This window comes from Ochotona curzoniae, unplaced genomic scaffold (assembly GCF_017591425.1).
Source record: "Ochotona curzoniae isolate NIBS_2020 unplaced genomic scaffold, NIBS_Ocur_1.0 contig_1071, whole genome shotgun sequence".
In the NCBI taxonomy this organism is placed as follows: domain Eukaryota; kingdom Metazoa; phylum Chordata; class Mammalia; order Lagomorpha; family Ochotonidae; genus Ochotona; species Ochotona curzoniae.
The window spans coordinates 11,340,915-11,365,668 of record NW_024464939.1 but is presented as its reverse complement, the minus strand read 5'-3'; the positions used below and the strand labels follow the sequence as shown (position 1 = coordinate 11,365,668).

The 24,754-nt window shown below is 45.0% G+C and overlaps 1 protein-coding gene across 1 annotated transcript in view; it reads right to left on the bottom strand.

Moving 5' to 3' along the window:
* ZNF704 (zinc finger protein 704) overlaps positions 1 to 24,754 on the bottom strand; it is a 219,869-nt gene that overhangs the window by 6,406 nt on the left and 188,709 nt on the right. The window contains exons 5-7 of the mRNA XM_040995483.1: positions 12,623 to 12,723; positions 7,586 to 7,853; positions 1,592 to 1,696 (exon numbers count right to left, since the gene is read on the bottom strand). Of these exons, the coding sequence (XP_040851417.1) occupies positions 1,592 to 1,696; positions 7,586 to 7,853; positions 12,623 to 12,723 (474 nt within the window). The remainder of the gene's footprint in view (positions 1 to 1,591; positions 1,697 to 7,585; positions 7,854 to 12,622; positions 12,724 to 24,754) is intronic.

Here is a 24,754-nt window from a genome sequence, read left to right as displayed (position 1 = left end):
GGCACTCTGATATGTGATGCTTCAAGCAACATCTTACTATTGCACCAAATACTCATACCTGAAAAGACGTTTGAATGGGAATTTCTGTCTATACTTGGTTTTGTACCTAGTAAACAATATGGTGTGTGTGCTCTTGAAAATTCTTCCTTACTCAAAGGTAGGAATTAACAGACCTCAGACAGCAGGTCTCTGTAATTCTGTAATTGTAGCTGTCATTCTAGGTCAACATAGAAGGGCTGTCTCACTGGTGACTGCTGAGAGTCACTCTGGGTCTTCTCATGTCACCGAGTAAGGTTCTCCAAAGGACAGATTATTAACCTCTGACACCCACATCGGGGGAACAATGTTCTAGCCAGATGCAAAACCAATACCTATATGTCTCAGCTGCTCTCTTCCAATGTCTACTAACAAGGTCACTCTCTCTGACCTGCCAGCAGTATTACCATGCAATCAAACAGGCAACTTTATAATTACTCCAGATCTGTGGTACAGTTTAAAATCCATATTACAGGAATATTTTCTAGAAGCCACCATTTTACCAAATTGCTGCCAGCAGGTTTTTTTAAATTGCTGGCTAGTCTTCTGTGGAATTTAATACGTGTTCATTGTTAGAGCACAACATAATTCATTCAGCCATTTTCATTTTTATCAGTTCCACAGGAGGTTTTAGACTTTGCTGAAAACCTCTAGGAGTTGCCAGTGGTTGACGATAAAAAGTTTTTATGAGATTCTTGGGGAGAGGGCTGCAGAAGAAAAAATAAGGTTAATAGCTGTTATCATAAGCCACTGTCAGAGCCTCACTGGAGCTGTGTGCCACCGTAAGCATCACAGTTCAAAAGGCTGTGACTACGCCGGGAGAGGCTCTAGAGTCCAATGTACTTTGGGTGTATGGTTAGGAATCTGGTCAATTCAAGATGTCTGATCAGTCAACAGCCACCTAGTATGTCAAATTAACTTTAACATATCACTTAAATGACTGTATGTATTGGTGCTCATTTATTACCAAATGATCCATCAGTGTGGCTTCTTGAAATTTGCAGGAAAATGATGGTTTCAGTTGTTTTAAACCCTCACAATGACCGACATGCAAAACAATTTCAAAGCAATAAATATTTTAAATTAGAGCGATCAACACCTTCGTCCTCACACAAGCCCTGAACTGCACTCTTTATTCTACAGTGTTTTAGAAACAGGAACACACCATCCATACAAACAATCCTGGTGTGTGTTTCCAACAAGTTACAGAGACACAGATGAAACTCTTCTAGTCTCAAACTCTAGTCCAAACACCTTTTCACAGAGAAGTTGGGCATTTGGACTGTGAGATAATCTGCTAGGGAGGGTACAGACATCATCCATGAAATATGAGGGATCTTCAGAAAGTTCTGTAAAATACCTGTGATGAAAAACCAGGCATGGATCTCAACAATTTTCGCACTAAATTTATCCTTGAATTCCACTTTTGACAAATAGAAGTCCCCTCATAACAGTGCCTGGCATTTGATTTTTTTATTTGCATGTTTCTAGTATTTGTTCTCTAGATTCATATGTGTCTTTTAGCAGATTATGGCTGTTGAGTTTTTCTACTTACTGGAATGCCTGTAAAAGTGACAGGAGGAGACTGCCAAGAAATGCTGAAGCTGCTGCCATTGGGGGTGAACTTGGCCGACCCTGGAATAGTCACGGGGGGTGTGGCCTGTTGAACAGAGAACAGAGAAAGTTGTTAGGAAAGTTTTTCCTCAGAGGCTGAAGCTTTTAACAGGCAAGGTCTAGCCACATTAGTAATTTAGACTATCTAACAGGAGGAGATTGTTGGGGCACGGGGAGTAGGCAGAACTAAGCTTTTTATGTATACTTGTGTAACCTAATTTTTAAAAAAAGATTTATTTTTATTGGAAAGGCAGATATACAGAGAGGATAGTCAGAGAGGAAGATCTTCTGTCTGATGGTTCACTCTCCAAGTGACTGCAACAGCTGGAGCGGAGCCAGTCGGAAGCCAGGAGCCTCTTCCGGGTCTCCCACGCGGGTGCACGGTCCCAAGGCTTTGGGCCATCTTGACTGCTTTCCCAGGCCACAGGCAGGGAACTGGATGGAAAGCAGGGCTGCTGGGATTAGAACCGGCACCCATATGAGATCCTGGCACGTTCAAGGCAAGGACTTTAACCACTATGCTATCACACAAGGCCCTGTGTAACCTAATTTATAAAAGGAAATGTGTTTGATGGTTGAATTCTGAAAAAGTTTCCTTATATAGTCGCATGAAGGTACTGTAAACAGCTCATGGAAAATAACATATGTTGCACTGCAGAAAAAAATTTTAAATCCATGCATATAAGTGGCCTCTAAAAATTCTTAAAAATGCGTATTATGAAAACCTGCATGAATTCTTTTTTTGCACCAAATACACTTTAAATTTCATTTCTATGAACTCAAGTATCTATTTTAGGATCTCTGTGAGACAGAATTCCTCATTAACAAATTGAGAAATACATATTTTTATACAATGATAGTGGGTGTTTACATTGGTACAATTTGTGAAATTAATATTGTAAATACATCAACATTTTTATTCTGGGTATTAGCTACTCTTGTTGGAATTCACTGTATGGAAATTTATGCAAGGATGTTCGTTTCAGGATCAGATGTCTGTGTGTGTGTATTCGTGAGTGTGTATAAAACATGAATGTCCAGTAACAGGGAAATAAAGAAATCATATTTTCACAAAGCCACTAAACACTGCGGGTGAAGAAGACTCAATAGCATGTGAAAATGTTCACAATGTATAAAGTAGAAAAAACAAAATAAAAACAGTACAACAATGTACCCCTTAAAATATGTGCATATACATAGCACAAAGTCTTGAAGGATACACCACACAAAAATTTAATCAAAGCTCTCTCAGGTCACTGGGGCTGGGGATGAATTTTATTTATTGGCTATGGTTTTATATTTGCTATACTAAAAACTTACAGTATCTAGCCACAGAAAAGCCCCAATATTATGAACAAAGGCTTTGGAAAGCACTTCCTACACCACTAGGGTATGTGTTAATTCTTGCATTACTTAAACACACAAAATGATTTCATTAAGTTGGTTCAAGCCATGATTTATTCTTTTTACTGATGCATAAAAATTTACATATTTTTGGGCACCATATGATGTTTCTGTATAAGCTCTATGCATGTATAGACTTGTGTAATTACAAATCAGGGTAATTATATCTCTCTCTCCAAATATTTAACTTTTTGTTAAGGTGAAAATATTTCAAATCCTATCTTTCAGATATTTTTAAAGATTTATTTATATAGTACATTATCTAGAGTAACACTACTGTGCAACAGAATCCCCAGAATTATCTAGAAAAAATCTAAACTTCTGATGTGAAACTTCTATCAGCTGTTTTTTTGTGTGTGTTTAAGTTTGATTTATATGACTAATCTGCAATGTAGTGGTTTTTTTTTTTTTTTTAAATTTCTGGGATAGACGGGGAGGTAAAGGGAGAAGCCCCACCCAGTCTCCAAACCATCCCAGGTCCCTGATGTGGGGCATGCTCCGAGGGTCTTGCTCAAGTGATTTTGGTAGTTCAACAGTTATGAATTGCTGCTAATATTGCCATTCCAGGCACGAAGAAATTGCTGCAGAATCCACTGGTTGACTAGTCCATCTTAGAGTCTCCATTTGCCCTGTTTTTCACTGCCAACATATAGCTGGGGTAGTTGATTTGTCCTGTCCTCTGTATTTTCATGGTTAGGGATCTGAGTCCGGCAGTTCAATTGAGGGGTTCCCTAAGTAAACTTTGTCTGAGGTAAACCCAGTCCAAGTTCTGTGTGCACTTGCAAGTACAGGGCCCGGCACAGTCCATCGCCCCAATCAGCTGGTGGTTGCAATTGCTGGGTTGGTTCTGTTTCCAGCCCTGTCTTGCACTGGAACCAATGGGTGTTGCAGTCCAGCCTGATTCTGCCCAGCACACACTGGGCCCTCATATAAACCGGTGGGAGCTGCAGCCTAGTCGGGACGACCCATAATAACCCCCACCAGGCTCGCCCCCTATTCTGATTCCTGTGCTTGTCATTATATACCACAGACTTGTTCAGTCAGTCACACGTCCCTTTCAGGTCTCATATATGTCAATGGGCATTGAAGCTTAGTTCAACCCAACTACCTCCACTATCAACGCTGCACACATGCTGCTGGGTGCCCTTCTGTCTAACCACCCCTGCCCCGTCCTGGTTTTCATGCCCTCCCATGGGCAGTGGTAACCCAAGAAGTAGGTGCCCACTATTTCCCTTCTAGGCCACTCCCACTCCCATATTATGCACTCTCCAGGTGGTTCTGCAGTTTAACTTGACAGAATTAGGCCCCAATGCCTAATCAGCCCAGCCTGGCTTTTCCCTGATCTAGTCCACATGAGGCGCACAGTCGTAGCCCTGCCTAGTCTGGTCTGCCTCCATCCCAGCTCACACTCTCCAGTTGGAGCAGCTATCCAGCATGGGAGTCCCCCATATTCCCCTGTCGGCTCCACCCCCTCCCTTCCTGGTTCTCATGTGTGCTGGTTGGGTGCTGTTGTCACATCCGGTACAGGTAACCTCACATTGGCATTCCATAATGTGCACTGGTATGTGTTGTGACCAAACCTGGCTCGACCCACACTCTGTTCTGGTGCTCAGATTTGCTAGCGGTTTATGTGAACTGGTTCAGTCTGGTCTGTCCCCGAACCATGCCAAACGTATGCCAGCAGGACACTTTCCATGGCTTGTTCTGGGCTGTTTCCTATCATGCTTCTTGTGCTCACCTGCAGGGACTACGTCTTGAAAGAGGAGTTTCCCAAGCTCCTCCATCAGAACCTCTCCCAATGCCAGAATTCGCGCATACCAGAGGGTCCATGAGTCAGCCTACTCAGTTCACCTCCTGTCCTAGTAGGAACAGTGGCCTTTCCTGACTGGCCTTTAACCCATTCTGGTTCTTGCTGTTGGGTGTTTCAGCCCAGCTATGGCTCGTCCATACCCTCATAAAGCTTACACATGGCTTAGTAGGGGTTGAGACCTAGCCTAGTCCATCCCACATCTATCCTGGTCCTCCAGAGCACCAGATGGTGTTTGAATCTGGCCCAGCTTGGTCTGTCCAATCCCAGTCTACACTTGTGCTAAACGAGACTACAATCATTTCATGATCAGAATGCAGCCCCCATTCCAGCCCCTGCGCTCCTTGGTGGGAACCTCAACCCAGGTAAGGTGTCCCCTTAGCTCTCCAACCAGGCCTGTTCTCAGCCATAGATCACGTGCATGCCAGTGGTTGCTGACTCAGCTTGGCTCAGCCCCTCACCTGTCCTGGCCCCTGCCTTAGATGCTGTGGCTTAGCGTCCCTGACTCATGCAGACCAGTAGGTGCAAGAGCCTAGCTCAGTATGACCTGCATTCCATCCCGATTTCTAATTTTGCTTGTGAGCTAAGGTCTGCTCAGTCCTGCACAGTACACCCTGTTCCATTACCAATTCACACATTATCCAGCTGTTGCAGCTACTTTGCCCATTCCGACCCCCAGGTCTGGACCATGTGTTCACCAGTGGGAACTATGACCCACCAGGGGAGTTTTCCAACTTCCTCCACTTGACCAACTCCCAGACCCAGTTCTCATACATGCCATTGGGTTTTAGGCCTGTGCCCAGCACAGTGTGGCCTTCCATTTGCCCTTCTATAAGCTGGTAAACTTTGCTGCCGAGCCCACCTCACACCCTATTCAGGATGCACATTTGGGTGCTGCTGCCTTGACCAGTCCAGACTGTTGGGGGTTCCTTTACCGGTGAGTGATGGCAGGCTCTTTGGTAGCACCTAGCTTAGTCCATCACCACCCCAACTCTTGAGCTAACCAGTGGGGCTAGTATTTCCACAGGTTTTGGCCCACACATTCCCCACAGAATCTACTCCCGGATATAGTTCTCTCATGTGCTAGTTAATGTCATGTCCTGTTTAATGTGACCCATCTCCTGATCCATCATCATGTCAGATAATAGGATATGATCCTGCTAGACAAGTCCCAAGCCTTAGCTTTTACATGGACTGGTGCTCGGTGGTCAGCATTGTTCTGTGATTACCAGTTCTACACAGGATTTAAAGGAGTTCGGTATATCAGTCTTATCCATAAAGATCAGCTGCTCCCTCTCCTCCAACCTACCAGGTCCTATTACCCTTGCTTACCTTCAAAGGAAAACTTACTCTGTCATTGGGAATCTTTAGGATTGATTCACATCCCAGAAGCACAGTGGGCTCAACATGGAGCTACCATAAGGGAGCAGCTTTGGAGCCCAAGCAGGCCTAGGGACAGCTCACCACATGTACGTGGTAGCTGGAATCAGGGCTCTGAGCATGGAGACGTCCCCAGCCTGGCACCCACCAGGAGCCAGCAGGCTGCTGGAAGTCCATCAGCTATAAATTAGTAGGTGTTCTTTAACCTTTCCCCAGTCCCTTATCCCAAAACATCCCTAGCTTCTATTAACCACTGTTCTACTCTTAGCTTCAAGGAGATCAACTTCTTTGTACTCCATATGTGACTCAGATCATGTACTTTTGCCTTCCTGGTGTTAAGTCCACAATTTCTAAATGCAGTACCGGCAAACAAGAAAATGAATGGATGATTCTTTGTTTTTTGTTTTTTTTTTTTTTGACAAACATGAATCAGGAATCAAATAGATTGCATCCACTAATTTCATCTTTAGTTCTATTCCTTTTGAGTTTAAATCAGCTGAATAAGTTGCAAAATTCTCTTTAGATTATAATTTTTCTAAGTTGAATAAGGCAATTGAGAATTATACTTAAATCTGAAATTGTGTGTGTGTGTGTGTATATATATATATACCTAAATCTGAAAGTGTTGACATTAGATTACAAACAAATCGACATTTTAGAGTTGATACTGTTTTTTTTTTGAGGGGTGGGAGCAGGGGGAGCTTTAACCACATTTTGCATTTGCAGGGCTGTCTCCAAGGGTTCACTGAACTTTGGCCTGAACCAGTACCCTAGATGTGTGTGTGTGTCGGGGGGTTACAAACACAAACAGTTACAACAAACACTGCTGAGTTCTCCCCCAGATCTGACTCACTAGGTCTGGGGAGAAGAATGTCTATTTTCACGCTGACAATAGATTTGGGAAACATGGAAAACCACTGCTCAAATCGGAATGTCTAACCACCCAGGTAGAAGGCAGGGCAAGGAATCCATTCCAGATTTGGGGTACAGGGTGGTTCTGGTACTGTTCCCAAGCTTTTTAATGCTCTCCTTTTCATTTTTTTAATTTAACAAATATTTAAGCTGTTTATCAGACACCATTCTGAGGGCCTTCCCATATTAATGATTTGGATTCTCAAAGGGATGGGATCTTCAGTTGGCACTGAGGAGACCAAGAATAATCATTGGGATTCCCCTTGTTGTGATCCTGGTTTTTGAAGGAGAAAGAAAGAAAACAACGTTAGCTACTGGGCTGCAGTGTGTGATGTTGCTTCCCTGCTGACATTCACTCCTACGCCAGGTCACTACTGCCTTTGGAGAGGGGTAAAGTGGCTATTCTTCTAGTTCTGGTCGGGTGCACATCACCTGGTAAGCATGGTCGGCATGCACGAGGTAGAGGGTGGTAGGAGCTGAGCGGCTCAGGGGTGTCATCAGTTTAGCGTCTGTTTTGGCACAAGGAGTGTCTGTTCGGCTTGACTCTGGGATGGGGTATGTAGGAGGTGAAGCCAAGGATTGGGAGGGTGAAACCGGGGCCGGGCTGCCGAGTCCATCTGCCACAGAATCCGTGTTGAGCTTGATCTCAGTGTAGTAGAAGTCCTCTTCGCCATCACTGTAGTCAGAATCCCCAACACGCCTAAAGCAAAACAGCAAAACCACCATTCTCAGTCAGTCTGCTCTCTGGCCTTGCATCCCCACACGTGCTCCTTCCTCACTTTTGTCTGTGTGGTAAATCTTTGCTCACCCAGCAACACCCCACTCAAGGGAAGTTTGCCTTGACTTCTGCTGGGTTTAAATATGTCTTCTGAAGTTCCAAGTGAGGGAAGTGTAATCTTGTAACTTCTATGGTAACAGTACTAAGAGGTGGGGCCTCTGAGAAGTAGTTAGGAGTAGATGAAGTCATGAGGGCAGGACTCCATGGTGGCTTTAGTGGCATTCTAAGAAGAAAAAAGAGGCCCAGTGCAATGATTCAATTGGCTATTCCTCCATCTGCCAAGTGCCAGCATCCCATATGGATGCTGGTTTGTAACCCGGCTGCTCTACTTCCCATCCAGCTCTCTGCTTGTGGCCTTGGAAATCTGTCAAGAACGACCCAAAGCCTTGGGATCCTGCACTCATATGGGGGACCTGGAAGAAGCTCCTGGCTTCAGATCAACTCAGTTCTGGCCATTGTGGTCACTTGGGGAATGAACCAGCAAATTGATGGTCTTTCTATATCTCCTTTTCTCTATAGATCTGCCTTCCCAATAAAAAAATATATATTAAAAAGAAGAAGTAAAACAGAGACCTGAGAAGGCAGCTTGCTGTGTCTCGCCATGTGATGTGTCACGCTGTGCTAGGCTGCAGCAAGAAAGCCCTTATGCTCTTGGGCTTTCCAGACTCCAGAGCTGTGAGTTAAATTAACGTCCATTCTCTGTGTATGAGCCAGCCACAGGTATGTTTGTTAGCAACAGAGAATGGAGTGAGACAAGCTGTTGAAGCAACCTGTTCATTCGATCAGGTTTCCCACAACAATGTATTGAGAATTGCTTATGTCCAGGCACTGTCCTAGGGTCTCCAGGCATTAAAAGTGAACAAAATACAGACCTGGCTGTGACACAACTTGCAGTGTAGGGTCAGGGAGGTCAACAAGAACCAGCCCATTTGTTGTCTGCCATGGGATCATCTTGTCAATTGCTGATGCACAGAAGAAAGCAAAATTAAGCAGCACAGAGTGCCCTTGGGCATGACTGGGGCAGCAGGTTGGAGGAGGGGGCACTATTTGAAACAGAGTGTAGAAAGGAAGCTTTTAGGAGAAGGAGGCAAGGAAGAAAGCATGCTGGAATCTGTTGGGGCCCACACTGGAACCCATGGCAGCACATGTCAGAGAAGGGTGACAAAGACCTGGCATTTTCCAGGAAGTGCAGGGAAGCCAGTGGCTGGGACTCAAGACACATAGGATGCATGAGCAAGGGGTGGGAACCAAGGCAGGGATAAGGTTGCGAAGCTGGGAGGCCATGAGAATGGCTGTGACTTCTGTCTTCAACGTGATGGTCAACAGGGCTGGGGAGATGGAGAGATGGAATGTCTACGTAACTGGATCACAGAGGAGCAGGAGCAAGAGGCTGTTGTCATGAAAAATCCAGGGGCGTGTGCACACTGGCTGGGTAAGGGGTACAGTAGTAGAAGTGACAACAAGTCAAAATGAAGGTGTAGATTGAAGGTGAGTTCAGGTGTGACTCCTCATAGTGAGTTCTCTGTGTTCCCTTTGAGTGGTATTCATCCCTTTGGTCAATGACCAGGCCACACTGATTTGTCCCCTTGTTGTGACTTTCTGATTCTACAGGGCTATGTCTTCCTATTTGTATCACTCCACATGTATCAGCATATTTGGCATACAGTGGGTACCTACTAAATATGGAGTGAGTGAAGGAAGTTGAGGTTGTAGCATAGCAAATGAGAGCCTAGGTCTGGAGATAACTTTTATTGTTCAGGTTCAAATCTTGACTTTGACCTTTTGGCTGTGGGTGTGACTCTAGCAGCCTACACTAGCTCCTGCTTCTCTGTAATGCAGGGGAAATTACAGGGTACCTGCTATTGTGAGGATTAACACATAAATACTGAGCTTAGAGGTATACCTGCCAGGCAGTAAGCACTAGGCAGGTGCTTATTAGACAAAAAGGTCTATATAGATGGTTTCACTTTCTACAGTCAACTGGAAGTGCATCTTCTTGGGTGCTCTCAAAGTTCTTTGTGAAATTGGAACACTATACCTTCCTGTCTCTTACCTCAGGAAACAGTTACTAGACTTGCCAATTTCTTTCCTTTTTTTCTTTTGGAAAAGATTTACTTATTTGAAAAATGAGTTATATATATAGAGAGAGATACTGGTCTTCCATCTGCTGATTTATTCCTCAAAGGGCTGCAATGGCAAGAGATGGGCCAGGCCAAAACCCGTGAGCCAGGAGGTTCATGCAAGTCTCCCACATGGAAGCAGGGTCCAAGCACTTGGGCTACCTTCGACTTCTTTCCTAGGTGCATTAGTAGGGGTCTCAACTGGAAGTGGAGCAACCAGGACTTGAATGGGATGCTGGTGTCACAAGTGGCAGCTTAATCCGACATGCAACAATCCTGGTCCCAGATTTGTCTACATTTAGAGAAGTGGTAAACATCTGGCAGCCTGGGATGACCCAGCAGAAGCCACAAGCATCTCCTCATTTCATGGGCATATCCAGCAACTGCCATCTCCCTGACTCAGAACAAACATTTTCCTCCCTAATAATCCTTACATGGAACTTAAAATAGCCATGCATCTACTTCCATGCCTTGCCAGTCCTTTCCGTTTGGCCAAGTAGAGGACTTCTCCCAGCCTGGATCCATTTCCTCTGAGCTTCCAGCTGAGGAGTCTGGGAAGCCATCCTTACCCCAGATCAGGTCTGGCTGAGTGTGACACTGTGACCAACATACCATTAAAGACTCTAGAGAATGGAATGAAGAGTGTCTGCACCATCCACTTCCTCTGCAGTCAAAGGCAGACTGTGTTGCTGCTGGCTGCCCAGTGCTACAGACAGATGCAGGCTTGCAGTAAACTGGGTGCCCTGCATGGGATGTATTAGGTCCAGCTCTCTATGTACTACAAGAAGGACATGACATTCAAGATCAAAATGGTATTCTTCCTCTATTAGCATGGTGCAGACACTGGAGCTATGTCGATGCAAGACAGACTTTCTTAGGGCGCTGATATGCGTCCTTTCCTCCTGTCTACTCCCAGCCAATATGTGGCTGCTCGTCCTCTAGCCACATCACAGAGCTCCTGGATGAAGGCAAAGGCACGTGATCTCTCCCAGCCCATGAGAGAACAGAGGCCCCTCGCTTCCCAAGCACAGCTTGTCCTTGGAGCCCAGCGAAAACCCATACCCGAGTGATGGCTGGCAGAACTGAGAACCTTAACTCACCAAGGTAACTGGAAATGCACATCAGTGCCAGGGGGACCTTAGGGAAACGAGGGAAGTGACCGCATTTTGGATTCTATCCATCGCAAGAACATCCCGGGAGCTCAGAAGAAAACTGTGTGATGCCACTTCCAGTCTATAAAAATATCTCTACCGCATGTGCCTCTGAGGGTGGCCAAACAGGATTCAATTTCCTAGGCAGACAGACTTTAAACAAATACCCTACCTTCTGGCGATAGCTTTTGAAAAGTAGTTTCTACACCTTTAAATAACTCGCAGCCGTTTATACTGTGAGTTGGCCAGACAATGAGATTTGAGGGGGGACACTGCGAAATTTCCTTTGCTGAAAGCACTGTGCCTCTCAGAGTTTCAACTTGGCATTTCTTAGACATGGAGCTGAACCTGCTGGAACATTCTGGCTACCATACTCTGGAAGGTTCTGAATGGTTCAGCCTGAATGGAATGGATGGAGAATTAGGGTTAGAGTCCTGTTGTTCTCCACAGACCTGGAGGGAGCCGGCCCTCCCAGATGAGCTCTCACAGCTCAGGTGTACTCTCTGCCTCCAGCATGTTTCATGGATGATGCACTGCCCAAATTTATTCCTGAATGGGTCAAATGGCTGTTGCATTTACTTTTCCACACTAATCTTATGAAAGAACTTCTCTGTGTCCAGGCATATGGGGCAGGGATGTGGGTTTGTGTTGGCCATATGCACACACTGGCTGTGACTTATAACTTCTCACCATCCCTTCCTGGCCCAGGTCTCTGACAAGGCAGACTCAGGACAGAAGTCCAGACTGCCGAACCACCACTGCCACCTGGGGTGACCCCCACCTGGTGACTCTCAAAGGGCTCATTTTATCTTCTTATAGAGAGGCTGTTAGAGAAAATGAGGAAAAGTGTAGATTTGTACAAATAAAGAGCTGACTGGAGAGATGGAAAGGTGGAGGGCCAATCATCAGGCAGCCTAAGGGCTACAGTAGCGCTAATGGTGGGCTGTGATCACACACATTTTCAGATATATATGCTTTGGAGATTCAAAGCGTTAACTCCTCTCCACCGGAACATATTAATGCATGTTTCTTCTAACACACAATTTGAAGGAGTTCAGAAACCCCCTAGGATCCCAGTTAGAGCTTAGGAACCGTTACCTTCATACTTTACAAACCTCTCACACACACCTTTGACTTTTGACCCTCACACATGAACCCACAGAGCTGACATGACTGTTCATTTTTCAGAGGGTTCTGGAGCCAGAGTAGTGATGTGCTTAATGAGACTCAGTACAGGTGAGCTGGCTCCTCATTCATCCCACAGTGCCACACTGGCCTACATTCTCCGCAGGGGCCATCTCTCTATGGACTATGAAGATGCACCTAGCCTGGAGGGCAGGCCTGTCCGGCACAGTGCACAGGTGGGCCCTGGCGGCACTGACAGAGGCTCTGTCAAGCTCTCCAGCGAAGGTTGCCTTACCCAAGGTGAATGGTCCGGATGTGTTTCTGGATGCCTGCCGCCGTGCTCAGCACCTTCCCACAGTTTTTCCAGAGGCATTTGAACATCACTTTCATGGAGTTCTAGAAAGTGAACAGACACTTAAGTTAACAGGAAAGCCAATCCAGCAAGACTTTTTTTCCTGCCATACCAATATATTTCTTTCCTTTTAGTAGAAGATTAAGGGCTTCCCAGCCTCTTGATTAGAACATGACAGTCTAGAAGCCCTCATGCTTGTGAGTATGTGATGAGTTTAGAGATTGTCCCACATCGCTCATGAAAATGGTACTTGCTGGAATACTTCATATCATGCTCATGAAGCTGGTCATGGTGGTGATTAAAAAAAAAGACATTTTATTCATTTGAAAGAGAGAATTTTTTATTTTCTGGTTTACTCTCCAAGTGGCCACAATAGTTGAACCTGGTCCAGGTTGAAGCCAGGTGCCAGGAACAAAGGTGGTAGAGGCCCAAGTCACCTTCTATTGCTTTCCTAGGTACATCAACAGGTAGCTCGATCAGAAGTGGTGCAACTGGGACACAACTGGTGCTCCTGTGGGATGCCAGCACCAACAGGCTGAGAATTACTACGCTATGAAACCATGATGCCCCGCCCCCCATGACAGTTCTTAATATTCACCGAGTGGTTTAATATGCCAACTGCTGTTTTAAGTATTCATCTTATTTCATTCTAAAACATGGATACTACAGGCTGAATTTCCCTTGCCCAAAATGCTTTGGACTAGAAGTTTTTTAGATTTTGGAGTTTCTAGAATATTTGCACAATTTTATGGGCTGAGGTTCCCTAATTTGTAAATTTTAAATTCTGGATTTTGGGATTCCAGATTTTCTATCTGTACTATTGATCCCCATTTCACAGTTGCAAAGAGTTTCGGTATTAAGTGCCCAGCTCTCCCCCATCACTTTTTCTCTGTAACTGACTTTCAAAATGAATAAGTAAATCCTTAAAAAGAAAAAGGACCCAGATGGAACGGAATCTCCACCAGGACTCAATCCTAGCTGCTTCACCAAGGGGCTCCATATTTTCCAGACCTAGCCCATCACAGTGATAGACAGCACTGATTTTGGTCTTATTTCTCATGTCTTCAGCACTTTATTTGATAAAGGTGGAGCAATATTAGTGCTGTCTCATAGTGTTAGCATGAGCATTAGATGAGATGGTGGAAGGGAATCAGTCAACAGAAACGGGAATTACAATAACATCATGATTTGCTGCCTGGTATGTGTTTTATGGGAAAGAATTTTATAGGAGATGAATTTTCTCCAGGGGAACCCCTTCTCATTGGGCAGGAAGGCTATTTCCATGTATTTCCACTCTACTTCCTTTTCCTCCTAGACTCACAGCCAGATCTTCCCAGTTTACCTTGCTGCCTGTGAGGGTTACAGGACTGAATTAGGCCACGGTCTGTGGGCAGAAGTGACATGCATTCCTTCTAAGCCCTGTCTCCACTTTCTTGTGCCACCCTAACCCACTCTCCTGACTTAGGGCACCTCAGCTTGTGTTTGCTGCAAAGCCTTTAGGCAATCTGGCGAAACCTATTAACCTATTAACTCAGGACAGTGTTCCTTAATACTTAAAATAATATTTTAAAAGAGGAATGGGTATGTTGAAATACATCTATAAAAATATCAATATATGTATTGAATAACTGGCATGTTAAACCTTTTTGGTTTTAAATGTTTATTATTTATTTGAAACACAGAATAACAGTGAAAGAGGAGAAGAAGAGACAGGGAGATGAAGCAGAGGGAGAAGGAAGGAGAGAAAAGGAAGGATGAGGGGGAGGGGAAAAGAAAGGGGAAGGAGGATGAGGAGGAGGAGAAGAGGAAGAGGAGGAAGAAGAAAAGAGGAGAGGAAGGGAGAGAAAAAGAGAGAGACATGAATGAATGAATGAATGAATGAATGAATAAATGAGTTACCTGAGGTTTGTTACAATCATTGATTCACTTCCCAAATGGTTGAAATGGCCAGGGCTGGGCAAGGCTGAATCCAGGAGCCCAGAGCTGCTTCTATGTATCTTACATGGATACAGGGCCCCACCCACTTGGTCCATCTTCCACTGCTTTTCCAGGTACATTTACAGGGAGTGGGACTGGATGTGGAGCATCTGCGTCTGGAACTGGTGCCCATGTGGGATGCCAGTGTCTGAGGAAAGACTTAACCTAGTACACCACAACGCCAATTCCCAATAAGATCTTGAAGAGGTTTTAACAGCTACTAGTGCTTTTTTTTTTTGTTAAAGATAACGATCTATTTTTCATTATTTATTTATTTGTGAGGCAGAGAAAGACATAAACAAAGAGAGATCTTCCATTCACTGGTCCATTTCCCAAATGCCCGTAACATCTGAGGCTGAGCCAGGCTGAGCCAGGAGCACAATACTAGAGCCAGGGCTTCCAGGTGGGTGCTAGGGACCCAAGCATTTGAGCTACTACGTGCTGTCTCCAAAGATGCACAGTAACAGGAAGCTGGGCTCAGACATGGAGCTGGGTTTCAAACCAGGCACTTTGATATGGGCATCCTAAGCATTGCATTAACTTCTATACCCAAACTTGTCCCCCAAATAAGGGTAAGTGTAAATAAGTCATGTTATATACTAAAACTACAACATGATTTGCACTAAGATTTCCATTGATATTAAAGACACAAGTGGTGCTAATATTGTAGTTTGATGTCTTTATCCAATGTAGTCAGAAATGAATGGGAAAGGCATATGGCTAGTTATGTAAAAGACTTTTATAGTATAGTAATATTCAATAACATAGAAAATAAAATTCCTTCTACATCATAGAAACTTTTTAAGCTCTCAAATTTCTGATTGTTTTAGGGAGTAAATCCTATAATAGTATTCTTGTGCTATAATAAATGTTATTTATAGGAGTGCAGTTCTTCATCCTAGCAATAATATATCAAACCTTTTTTTCCTAAAATCTCAGAAAGTAGGACAACCGAGTCCAAATTACAGTAAAATAAATGGCACTGGTATAAGTAGATGCCACAGAGCTATCCAATCCCAGATACAATGAAGTTAACACCTTCTCCAAGTCCCCTGATCACAGCATAACTACCAACGGTAGCTGTTGATCCTGTCCTCAACTACATAGGCAGCTTCTCTGAGTCTCCTGCTTAGAGCTCCAGTGCAAGCTGCAGCTGGAAGAAAGTTATGGATTGGACAGAAAGAAATCAGGTGGACTTGGCCTTCTCTTTCCTGTTTGGTTTCGCATGTTGTGTTTGGCCTAAGTATGGGGAAGTGCTTGGAAGGGAGGAGTCTTGACTTCAACTCCACAGCATCTGGCTCACAAAATAATTGTGTTCAGCGTTGGGAATGTTGTGCTTTGGGCTCCAGGTAGATAAGCCACAATGGAGATACATTAATTTATTTAAACAACTTGTAAATGATCTATGTTCAAAGAATATTTGCTATATAGATTGCTGTTCTGTAGACTCTAAGATGTCCCCAGCACAGTTCACACCAGCTTATCTCACTAGGCTGTAAACCAACTTTTCAAGTGGGTGGTGATCCCTTGTGTGGCAAAGCACTGAGTTATGGGTAGCTTTATCCTCAATATCTGAAGTTTCCTTCTCTTCCAGGTACAGCTACTCAACATTGGAAATTACCTGAGGAAGGTGTATGTTCACCAGCAGGGGATGGGTAAATCTGTTGCAGGAAAAATTACTGTGTAATTTACCATAAGTATGAGCAGGTGGAGACTCCAATTCAGCAATGCATTCTGGAGGGGACAGCTAGCTAAAGGTCCTGCTGCTTTGCAGGGTGATTGCAAATGTGGACTCAGAAACATATAGCAGGAAATTTATAAGCTGTTTTTTGGGTGAGTGGTATGCACAAAATTCCTTGGGAGAGAGAAGTTCTGATTTCTCCCTAATTCTTTGGTATTCCCTTTTGAATAACACATCTCATACCTATTATTCCATTTTACCCTAATCTCTCAGAGACCTTTGTTCATATTATACTCATGCAGTGGTACTGGCCAGCTCATCTGTGGAGACGACACTGATGAAAAACTTCGGAAATGCTTGCTAACTTTGACCTAATTTAACTTTAGGGGTTTTATGCTATGGCAAAATCCACACTGTTTGCTAACATGGATTTATAAAGTTTTTATCACTTTTAGACTCAGGAAAAATCTGAAATAACCTAAGGCTGCCAGCGGGGTTGGCTAAATTTATTTTGTATAACTAAATATTAAACAACCTTAAAAATGAAGGTATGGGCCCAGCACGATAGCGTAATGTTTAAGGTCTTTGCCTTGAGCACGCTGGGATCCCATATGGATGCTGCTTCTAACCCCAGGGCCCTGCTTCCCATCCAGCTCCCTGCTTGTGGCCTGGGAAAGCAGTTGAGGAACGCCCAAAGCCTTAGGACCCTGCACTTGCATGGGAGACCCAGAAGAGGATCTGGGCTCCTGGCTTCGGATTGGCTTAGCTCCAGCCATTGTACTCACTTAGGGAGTGAACCATCGGACGGAAAATCTTCCTCTCTGTTTCTCCTCCTCTCTGTATATTTGTCTTTGCAATAAAAATAAATAAATCTTTTTTTTTAAAAAATGAAGGTACAAGAAAAACTTCTTTGACATAAAATGGAAAGTTCTTAGTCTGATCTGCCCTATTGAGCCCTATAGGACCACACTGCTCCATTCTGTCCCAGGCTCAGTGCCCTGGAACTGACTTTTAGGTACTTTATCATTGTGCCCACTGACCTACAGGGCTCTGGTTGGATCTGGCCCGAGGGGAGGCTCTGACAGGAGGCTGGAAGACAGAGAAGCATTGATTTCTCTGGGTCTGCTCTTCACGCGGCCCCTGGAGAGCAGTGGCCATCTTCCTCCTCAGAAACAGACCACTTTTGTTGGGTGACTTCTCTTACAGCTCTGGGTTTACAACCCTCTGGGTTCTGGAGATACTCTTCACTTGCCTGTTGAGGGTGAGACATGGTAATGGCTTTCCTTGGCTGTCTCCTCACCTTAACCACCATGGTACTGCATCGCCCCTACTGAAGTCCCTGAACCCTGTCAATAATGTTTGTGAATCAATTCTTCATTAAACTCTTAAGTACTCTATCTTAGGTGCCATCCATTTCCTGTTGGGCTCTTCCTTGATACAGGGGAAAATTAGGTTATAAAAAATGAATAACAAGTTCTTTTGCGGGGGGAGGGTGATAGGTATATAAATAAAAATGTATTACTATAGGGTGGTAATTTCAGTACTGGGGAGGATTGCTCCAATTCAAAATTTTCCTGTTTAAAATTTTAAACAGTTACTCCTTTAAAAAATATTGACAAGACTAATACTGTTTGGCCAGTTTTGAAGAACAAAATTATTGCAGCAGGAAGATCTTAGCTTTCATGAATCAAGCAGCTTCTCTGCACGAGCTAAGGGTGAGAAGGCATCAAAGTCTGGGGCCCCTTCAATGGTAGCTTAGTGCTTTTCCGAGTCCTCTAACTACATCCAGTTGAAATCAATCCTTTGGCCTAAAGACACACTACTTGCTGTTACACCTGAGGAAAGAAAGCCATGGCAGAAGCAGGGCATAAAAAAATAACTAAATAAACAATGCCCAGATTGCCACATGGGCCTGAGTTCAGCCTAGGAAGCCAAACCAAGCAAAGCTGCTGGCATGCTTGCGGTAGCCAAGTCTGGACGGCCCATCTGTGCTTCAGCCTGCTGCTCCTCACGGCTCTGACAGATGTTCTCAGAGCCAGAATGTCCACAAATGCACTGTGCAACAGCTGGAAAGGGAGCCCTAATGGAAAAACCAAAAGCAGTGTTAGCAAAGACCTCAGGTCGAACAGCATGCCCTCCTGGCACAGGGTGCAGGGCTGCCATCCTCGCTCTGGAAGCACTACGTGCCTGGCCCTGTGCTGGCAAACCCCATACTTTGGCTTTAGAATTTATCACGCATGGCAGCCCCTGGAAGAGCTGGCGTGTTTAAATTGCACTTGGGGAATTTCACAGACACTTCTGGAGAGAGGCACATTGACTTTCTTCAACATCGTCTTTTTTTTTTTTAAGTTTCATTTATTTTTATTGGAAAGCTGGGTATACAGAGAGGAGGAGAGACAGAAGAAGATCTTCTGTCTGATGGTTCACTCCCCAAGTGGCTGCAATGGCTGGAGCTGAGCCAATCCGTAGCCAGGAGCCAGGAGCCAGGAGCTTCTTCCAGGTCTCCCACACAGGTGCAGGGTCCCAAGGCTTTGGGCCATCCTTGACTGCTTTCCCAGGCCACAAGCAAGGAGCTGGATGGGAAGCAGGGCCCTGGGATTAGAACCCCGCCCGTATAGGATTCCAGAGTGTTCAAGGTGAGGTCTTTAGCTGCCAGGACACTGCGCCGCACCCTGTCTTTTTTTTTTTTTCAATTTATTTTTATTTGAAAGGTCAGATTTATAGAGAGAATGAGAGACAGAAAGATCTTCTATCCGCTGGTTCGTTCTCCCAATGACCACTATGGCTGGAGCTGAGTTGATCTGAAGCTAGGAGCCAGGAGCTTCTTCTTGATCTTCCATGTGGGTGTGGGAACCCAAGACTTTGGGCCATACTAGTCTGCTCTCCTAGTCTCTGAGCAGGCAGGCGGAAGAGAAGTGGAGCAGCTGGGACACAAACCAGTGCCCATACGGGATCCTGATACTTGCAAGGCGAGATTTAGCCATTTAGCCATTGAGCCATTGTACTGGACCTGCACAGTAGCTTTCTGATGAGCTCTGTTGAGTACCAGAACTCTGATGCCACAGGCCACGACGGCTGGAGAGACCTTTGTGAGGCTGCTTCGCCTGTGTGGCAGCTGTCAGGATACCTTGGCAACCAACTGTTCTGGGGTTACAGAATGAACTCATGGGCCAGGTCTGACCTCCCTGCTGGCCTTGGTGATGGCAAGCCCTGAATCTGTTTCTGAATAGTTTAATACTGGGTTCTATGCAGCAACTTCTACTTTCCTGACAGAAGGCAGCCTGGCTCCCCAGGATCCAAAGGCCAAGCAGTGGAAACCAGGACTAATTTTGAAGCCTTAGGTAACACCGGTAGGGACAAGGCAAGTTCCAGTCACACTGCAGAAGGCCACAAACCTCCCTTCACCACACTGTAGCCTGCAGTTAGTACCATGCTGTCTTTTCTGAGGTGTCTGGGAAACTTCAGGTATGTTTTTACAGGGTCATAAAGGTGTGTGGGGTAGCAGCTTATGCAGCCAGTCTTCCCAGCCGGGACCAGAGTCCCTGAGGGATGAGAAGTGTCCAATTACTCTGTATAGGTGAGCCTGCCACACCAAGCATACATATCTCACATCTAGCACCCCCTTAGCAGAGGAGCAACTGGCTGTTTGAGGATCAAGAGGTTCACGCATGCGCCCAGCAGGTGCTAACAGACTGACGGGTGAACTGGTATATTTAAAAACTAGCGACTGTCCAGAGGCTGGCAGGGGTTCCAGCTGCCTCCTCAATCAGGACAGCAGCTTCTACACATGTCCCTGCAGCCTTCAGGGTCTATGATTCTTCTGCAAAATGAGAAGACTGAGTTTAGTGATGCTGCATTTTCAAGCTTTGGGAAGTTAATGCAAAAAGAATGTGAATGGACACAGAGAAGGAATTGCACATCTCCCTGATATAGGCACCACTCACAGATACTGTGGCTCTAAGTGGCTAAAAAAATAACAAAAAAGAGATGATTGTAAATGGAATGACACAGATTGTATTCTTTTGTGTTGGTGTCTGTCCCTCAGCATACTGCTTTTTGAAATTTATTTGTAGCCTGTTCTGCCTATCAGAAGTTTGTCTCATTTTATTGTCATGTACTTAGTATAGTATTCCATCATATGAGTATATTACACTTGGTTTGTCCATTTACTGATTGATGGACATTTGGGGTAATGATGAATAATGCTACTACAAACAGTTGTTTCACAAGTAGTTTTTGAAGATATTTGTGTAAATTTTAAAAAAATTTCTTATATGAACACATACCTGAAGATGAAATTGCTGGGATCATTCTGTAAACATATATTTAACTTCCTAAGGCACTGCCAAATTGTTTTACAAAATGGTTGGACCATTTTAGATATGTTCTAGCCATTAATGAGAATTCCTGCTTCCAACATTTGGTATTTTGCAAAGCAAAAATGCACTGTGGGATGCTCTTGGTTGAAGTTCTCTGATAGGAAACAGAAGTTAGCAGGCAGTTAAGTTAGATGCGCGGTGGTGGTCTGCTTGGGGTGGGGTGGGAGGGCGCATTAGGCCACAGAGAGGCCTGTGCAGTGCTGGCTTTGATCACAGAGAAGGTCACTCAGGCCTTTGAGAAAACTCGCTCAACCGTGCATTGAAAATGGGCTCATTTGATCGCCTAAAAGAGCCTTTAAATTGATATCTGTAACAGTAACAACAAAAGGGCTCCTGAGTTAACAGGAGTCTCACAGCACTCCATGATTTCTTGACCAATGGATTCTTCCAGAACAACTCAGAAGGCATTTGTAGGCCTCGGACATGCTGCAAAGGTCTGCTGGCTCAGCAAGGCTGAAGCTGGTCTAGATGATTTTGGAAGTTCTTCAATGAAGACTGCACTAAATGGCCTGGATTTCACTCTTCTTCTACCCTTGCTCCTGTCCAGAGACCCGGCAGCTCCAGCCTCTGGCTAACGATGCTGCGCAGTCCTCACAGCATCGTGTGGCGTGGCCCAGGGCTGCTGTTCTCAACACCGCCCTTTGCAGCAGTCCTAACAGATGGGTCTATTTCTGGAGCAGCGGTTCTTCTTGCAGGAGGCATTCTGCTCCAAATTAGTGGCTTAGGAATGAAGTCAGCGGAGTGACTGGCAACGCGCTTATTCGTGAGGACTTTACGGGTTTGTTTTCTTTTTTGGAAAAGTCATTCACAATCTAAAGTGATTCATGGCTTTTGGGTTCTGAGAGAGTGAAAAGGCAGAGCAGAGGAAATGATGAAGTCATTGTTTATTACACTACAACTGCTACTGCAGCACCGTATGGCAGCTCAGTGCTTTCTTTCCTGATTTGAATTTCTCCCCAGTATACAGGTAAGATGCTCCAGGGTCAAGATATCCATGCATAAATGAGGAAGGCTGGAATTTTGCAAATGTCTCTGAGGTATAGTTGCTGTTCAGAAATGTTGAGTTGGGGGTCAGGTTGCCTTGTAAATGCCTGATTTGGGCCATGTTTGGGACTGCTCTCACCCTAACTGTTACAGCAGGGACCACACATTGTCTGCAGCCACTCTGGCATTGGTATAGCCAGGGAGGGTAGGATGAAGCATGGCAGCGAGTACCTCCTGCAAATCACACCCATGCATCTCAGACTTCCCATTCAGCAGGTTCAGGAGGAAAATGTAGCAGAAGCGCCTGACATGTACTTCTCTTCTCGTGTCCTCTTGGAACTCTCCCAACAGCCACAGCAACGTGGTGCCACCATCGTCCACACTGGACAGATGAGGAAACAGGCTGCGAAAGGTCCCAAAACTTGCCTAAAGTCTAGGAAGTAACAGAGTTGGAATGTCAATTTTGGAAAGCCCAGAATCTGCCATCTCCTAGAATCTGGGTCCAGCATGGAAAAGGACACATAAACGATGACCAATCAGCACTTGGTGATTTTCTAGGGGTCCTTGTGGAATCCATGGTTGCCTTTTGGGCTTCCAGAGAATTCACTTTTCTCCCTTGTGTTTTTAGAGTCACTGCGTCATCTTGTGGTCATGATGGGAACTGCAATCCCCAAAGGCTGAGAGTGCTGATTCCCAAACCTGTGCTTTTCACTTTGTGTGCACGCTGGGTCATCCTCACCTGCCTGGGCTGCAGGTCCTGTTCAGAGTCATGTCGCTTCCTAAGCCAGTGCTCTGGCAGTAGGCCTAGAGCTTCCCTCTCTGCCTTCTATTTCCTTCTAGTCTTCCACGTCCTGCACCCACCCTGCTAGGCAATGCTGGCTGCAGCCATGTCCAATTATTTTCTCCCCATGTTATTACTCTCCTTTGAGGGTAGAGGGAAATAAGGATTCTTTGAATTAATTCATCCTATAAGTTTCCTCTTTGCTGTATCAGTAAGCTCATCTTCTCTTGGTCACATGATGAGCTACACAGACTTGGATAATTCATCTGATCTCCATGGGAATAAATCTGCCAAGGGTTTCGGTGATCAAATGAAATGGTACATTTATGTACATTTGGTAAACTGTAGCCAAACAAGGAAATACATCATGCCCTGGCTTGGATGCTGTGGCTGACTTACTTTGGATGAGCACAAATGACATGATGATGAAAACTGCCTACGAGGCATTTCTCGGAACAGTCCCAAAGCAATGTATAACTGGATAATGACGATCAGCAAATGTTTTTTCCTTACTCCTGACAGTAAGACACGCTGCCCATCTCTGCTATGCACCTCACACATCTTCACACCAGTGGACAAAGGATCTTGGAGAGGTGGGAGAGCATCTGCAGTGTGCAAGTGAGAGACAATCGCAGGCAGAGTCCGGACCATTGCTTCCTCCTTGTGGACAGAGACTGGCCCTCCTGCTTTTGTTTACAGATCCAAACTCTAGTACTGCTGATGCCATTTTCTCATCGTGATGATCCTTTTGAAACAGGTGTAAAAATTCCTGGGTGTGTTTTCAAGATGACTTAGCATGTGAACGGGGAGAGGATTTCTTAGGCTGTCAGAGTGGCAGAGCTGAGTTCAGAACAGGCATCTTGTGATTCCTGCTGCAGGTTCCCATGTGTCTTATATATCACAGCGGCTTTTGAGGACACAGAACAGAGGCTTCCAAACTCTTCTCAACAGGAGTCACGTAAGAAATACATCTTGAGGCCTGGCACAATAGTTTAATGGCTAAATCTTTGTCTTCCACATTGCATGTGCCAGGATCCCATATGGGTACTGGTTCGTGTCCTGGCTACTCCACTTCCCATCCAGCTCCCTGTTTGTGGCCTGGGAAAGCAGTTGAGGATTGCCCAAAGCCTTAGTACACTGCACTCAATTGGGAGATCCAGAGGAAGCTCCTGCTTTCAGATCAGCTCAGCTCTGGCCACCGCAGCCACTTGGGGAGTGAACCAGTGGATGGATGATCTTTCTGTTCTCCTTTCTGTAAATCTGCCTCCCCCCCACCCCAACAAAAAAACAAGAAATATAGCTTGGACAGCAAATGTTCAACTAAAAGTATGCAGCACCTGGAGACAGGACTATAGCCCTTTTTTAATATGCAGCTACTGTTCTCTGTCCTATGTTAAGCCTGAGATCCACCACCCATAAGAATGACTCATAACCCACCAGGGGATCTATGAGGTTCTCTCAAACAGCCCCCAGAGTGGGCACTGTGCATAAGTGAATTGACAGAGAAACAAAGCCAACTCAGGCCTACTACCGGGAAGAGTTCTGAGATGGGAACAAGATTGCAAAACAACGGTCTTATAGGGACTATGTCCTACCACATCATGAACACACATTTGGTACTCACTCTTTGCCATTTACACATCAAACTCCATTCTCCCCAAATCCCGACTCATCCTGAATGGAGGGAGGGAAGAGGTGGCATGCTCAGGGCAGTGACCCTTGTGCTTGATGGCTGCTCAGTGAATACCGACTCACTCAACACTTAAACAAATGAATAGCAACAGCACCACTGTATTTTCATAATCCAAAGTTACTTTAAGCTCAACAGACTAAGGCACCAACTTGGTCTCTGTAGGATCTCAGCGTCAAACCTTAGTGGTCACAGGTTTCATCCTGCTGCTATGGCCCTGAGGACGGTTGGAATCTGAAAGGAGGGAGAAATGACAGACACAATATTGTTCTCACTCCCACGGTGCTGTAAGCATCCTGTGGAGTCTGTTCCTTTCCTGTGGTGGCTTGACTAGTCCCTGGCTTGGTTAAAACCTGTTGACCTTCATTAAGAGTTTTGACGTTGCAACACAATGTAACAGTAATGAAGGACGAACAGTAGAAATGACATATAAGCATCACAGACAAAAAACCTGGGACAGTTTTTAGGGACATACCTTAAAAGCCCAGAGGACTTCATAAAAGTCATGTGACCCAGGAGGGACAGGCTATGCAGCCTGAAGTACCTAGAACAGACTTCACTGTCCCTGCATCAGGAGCCACCT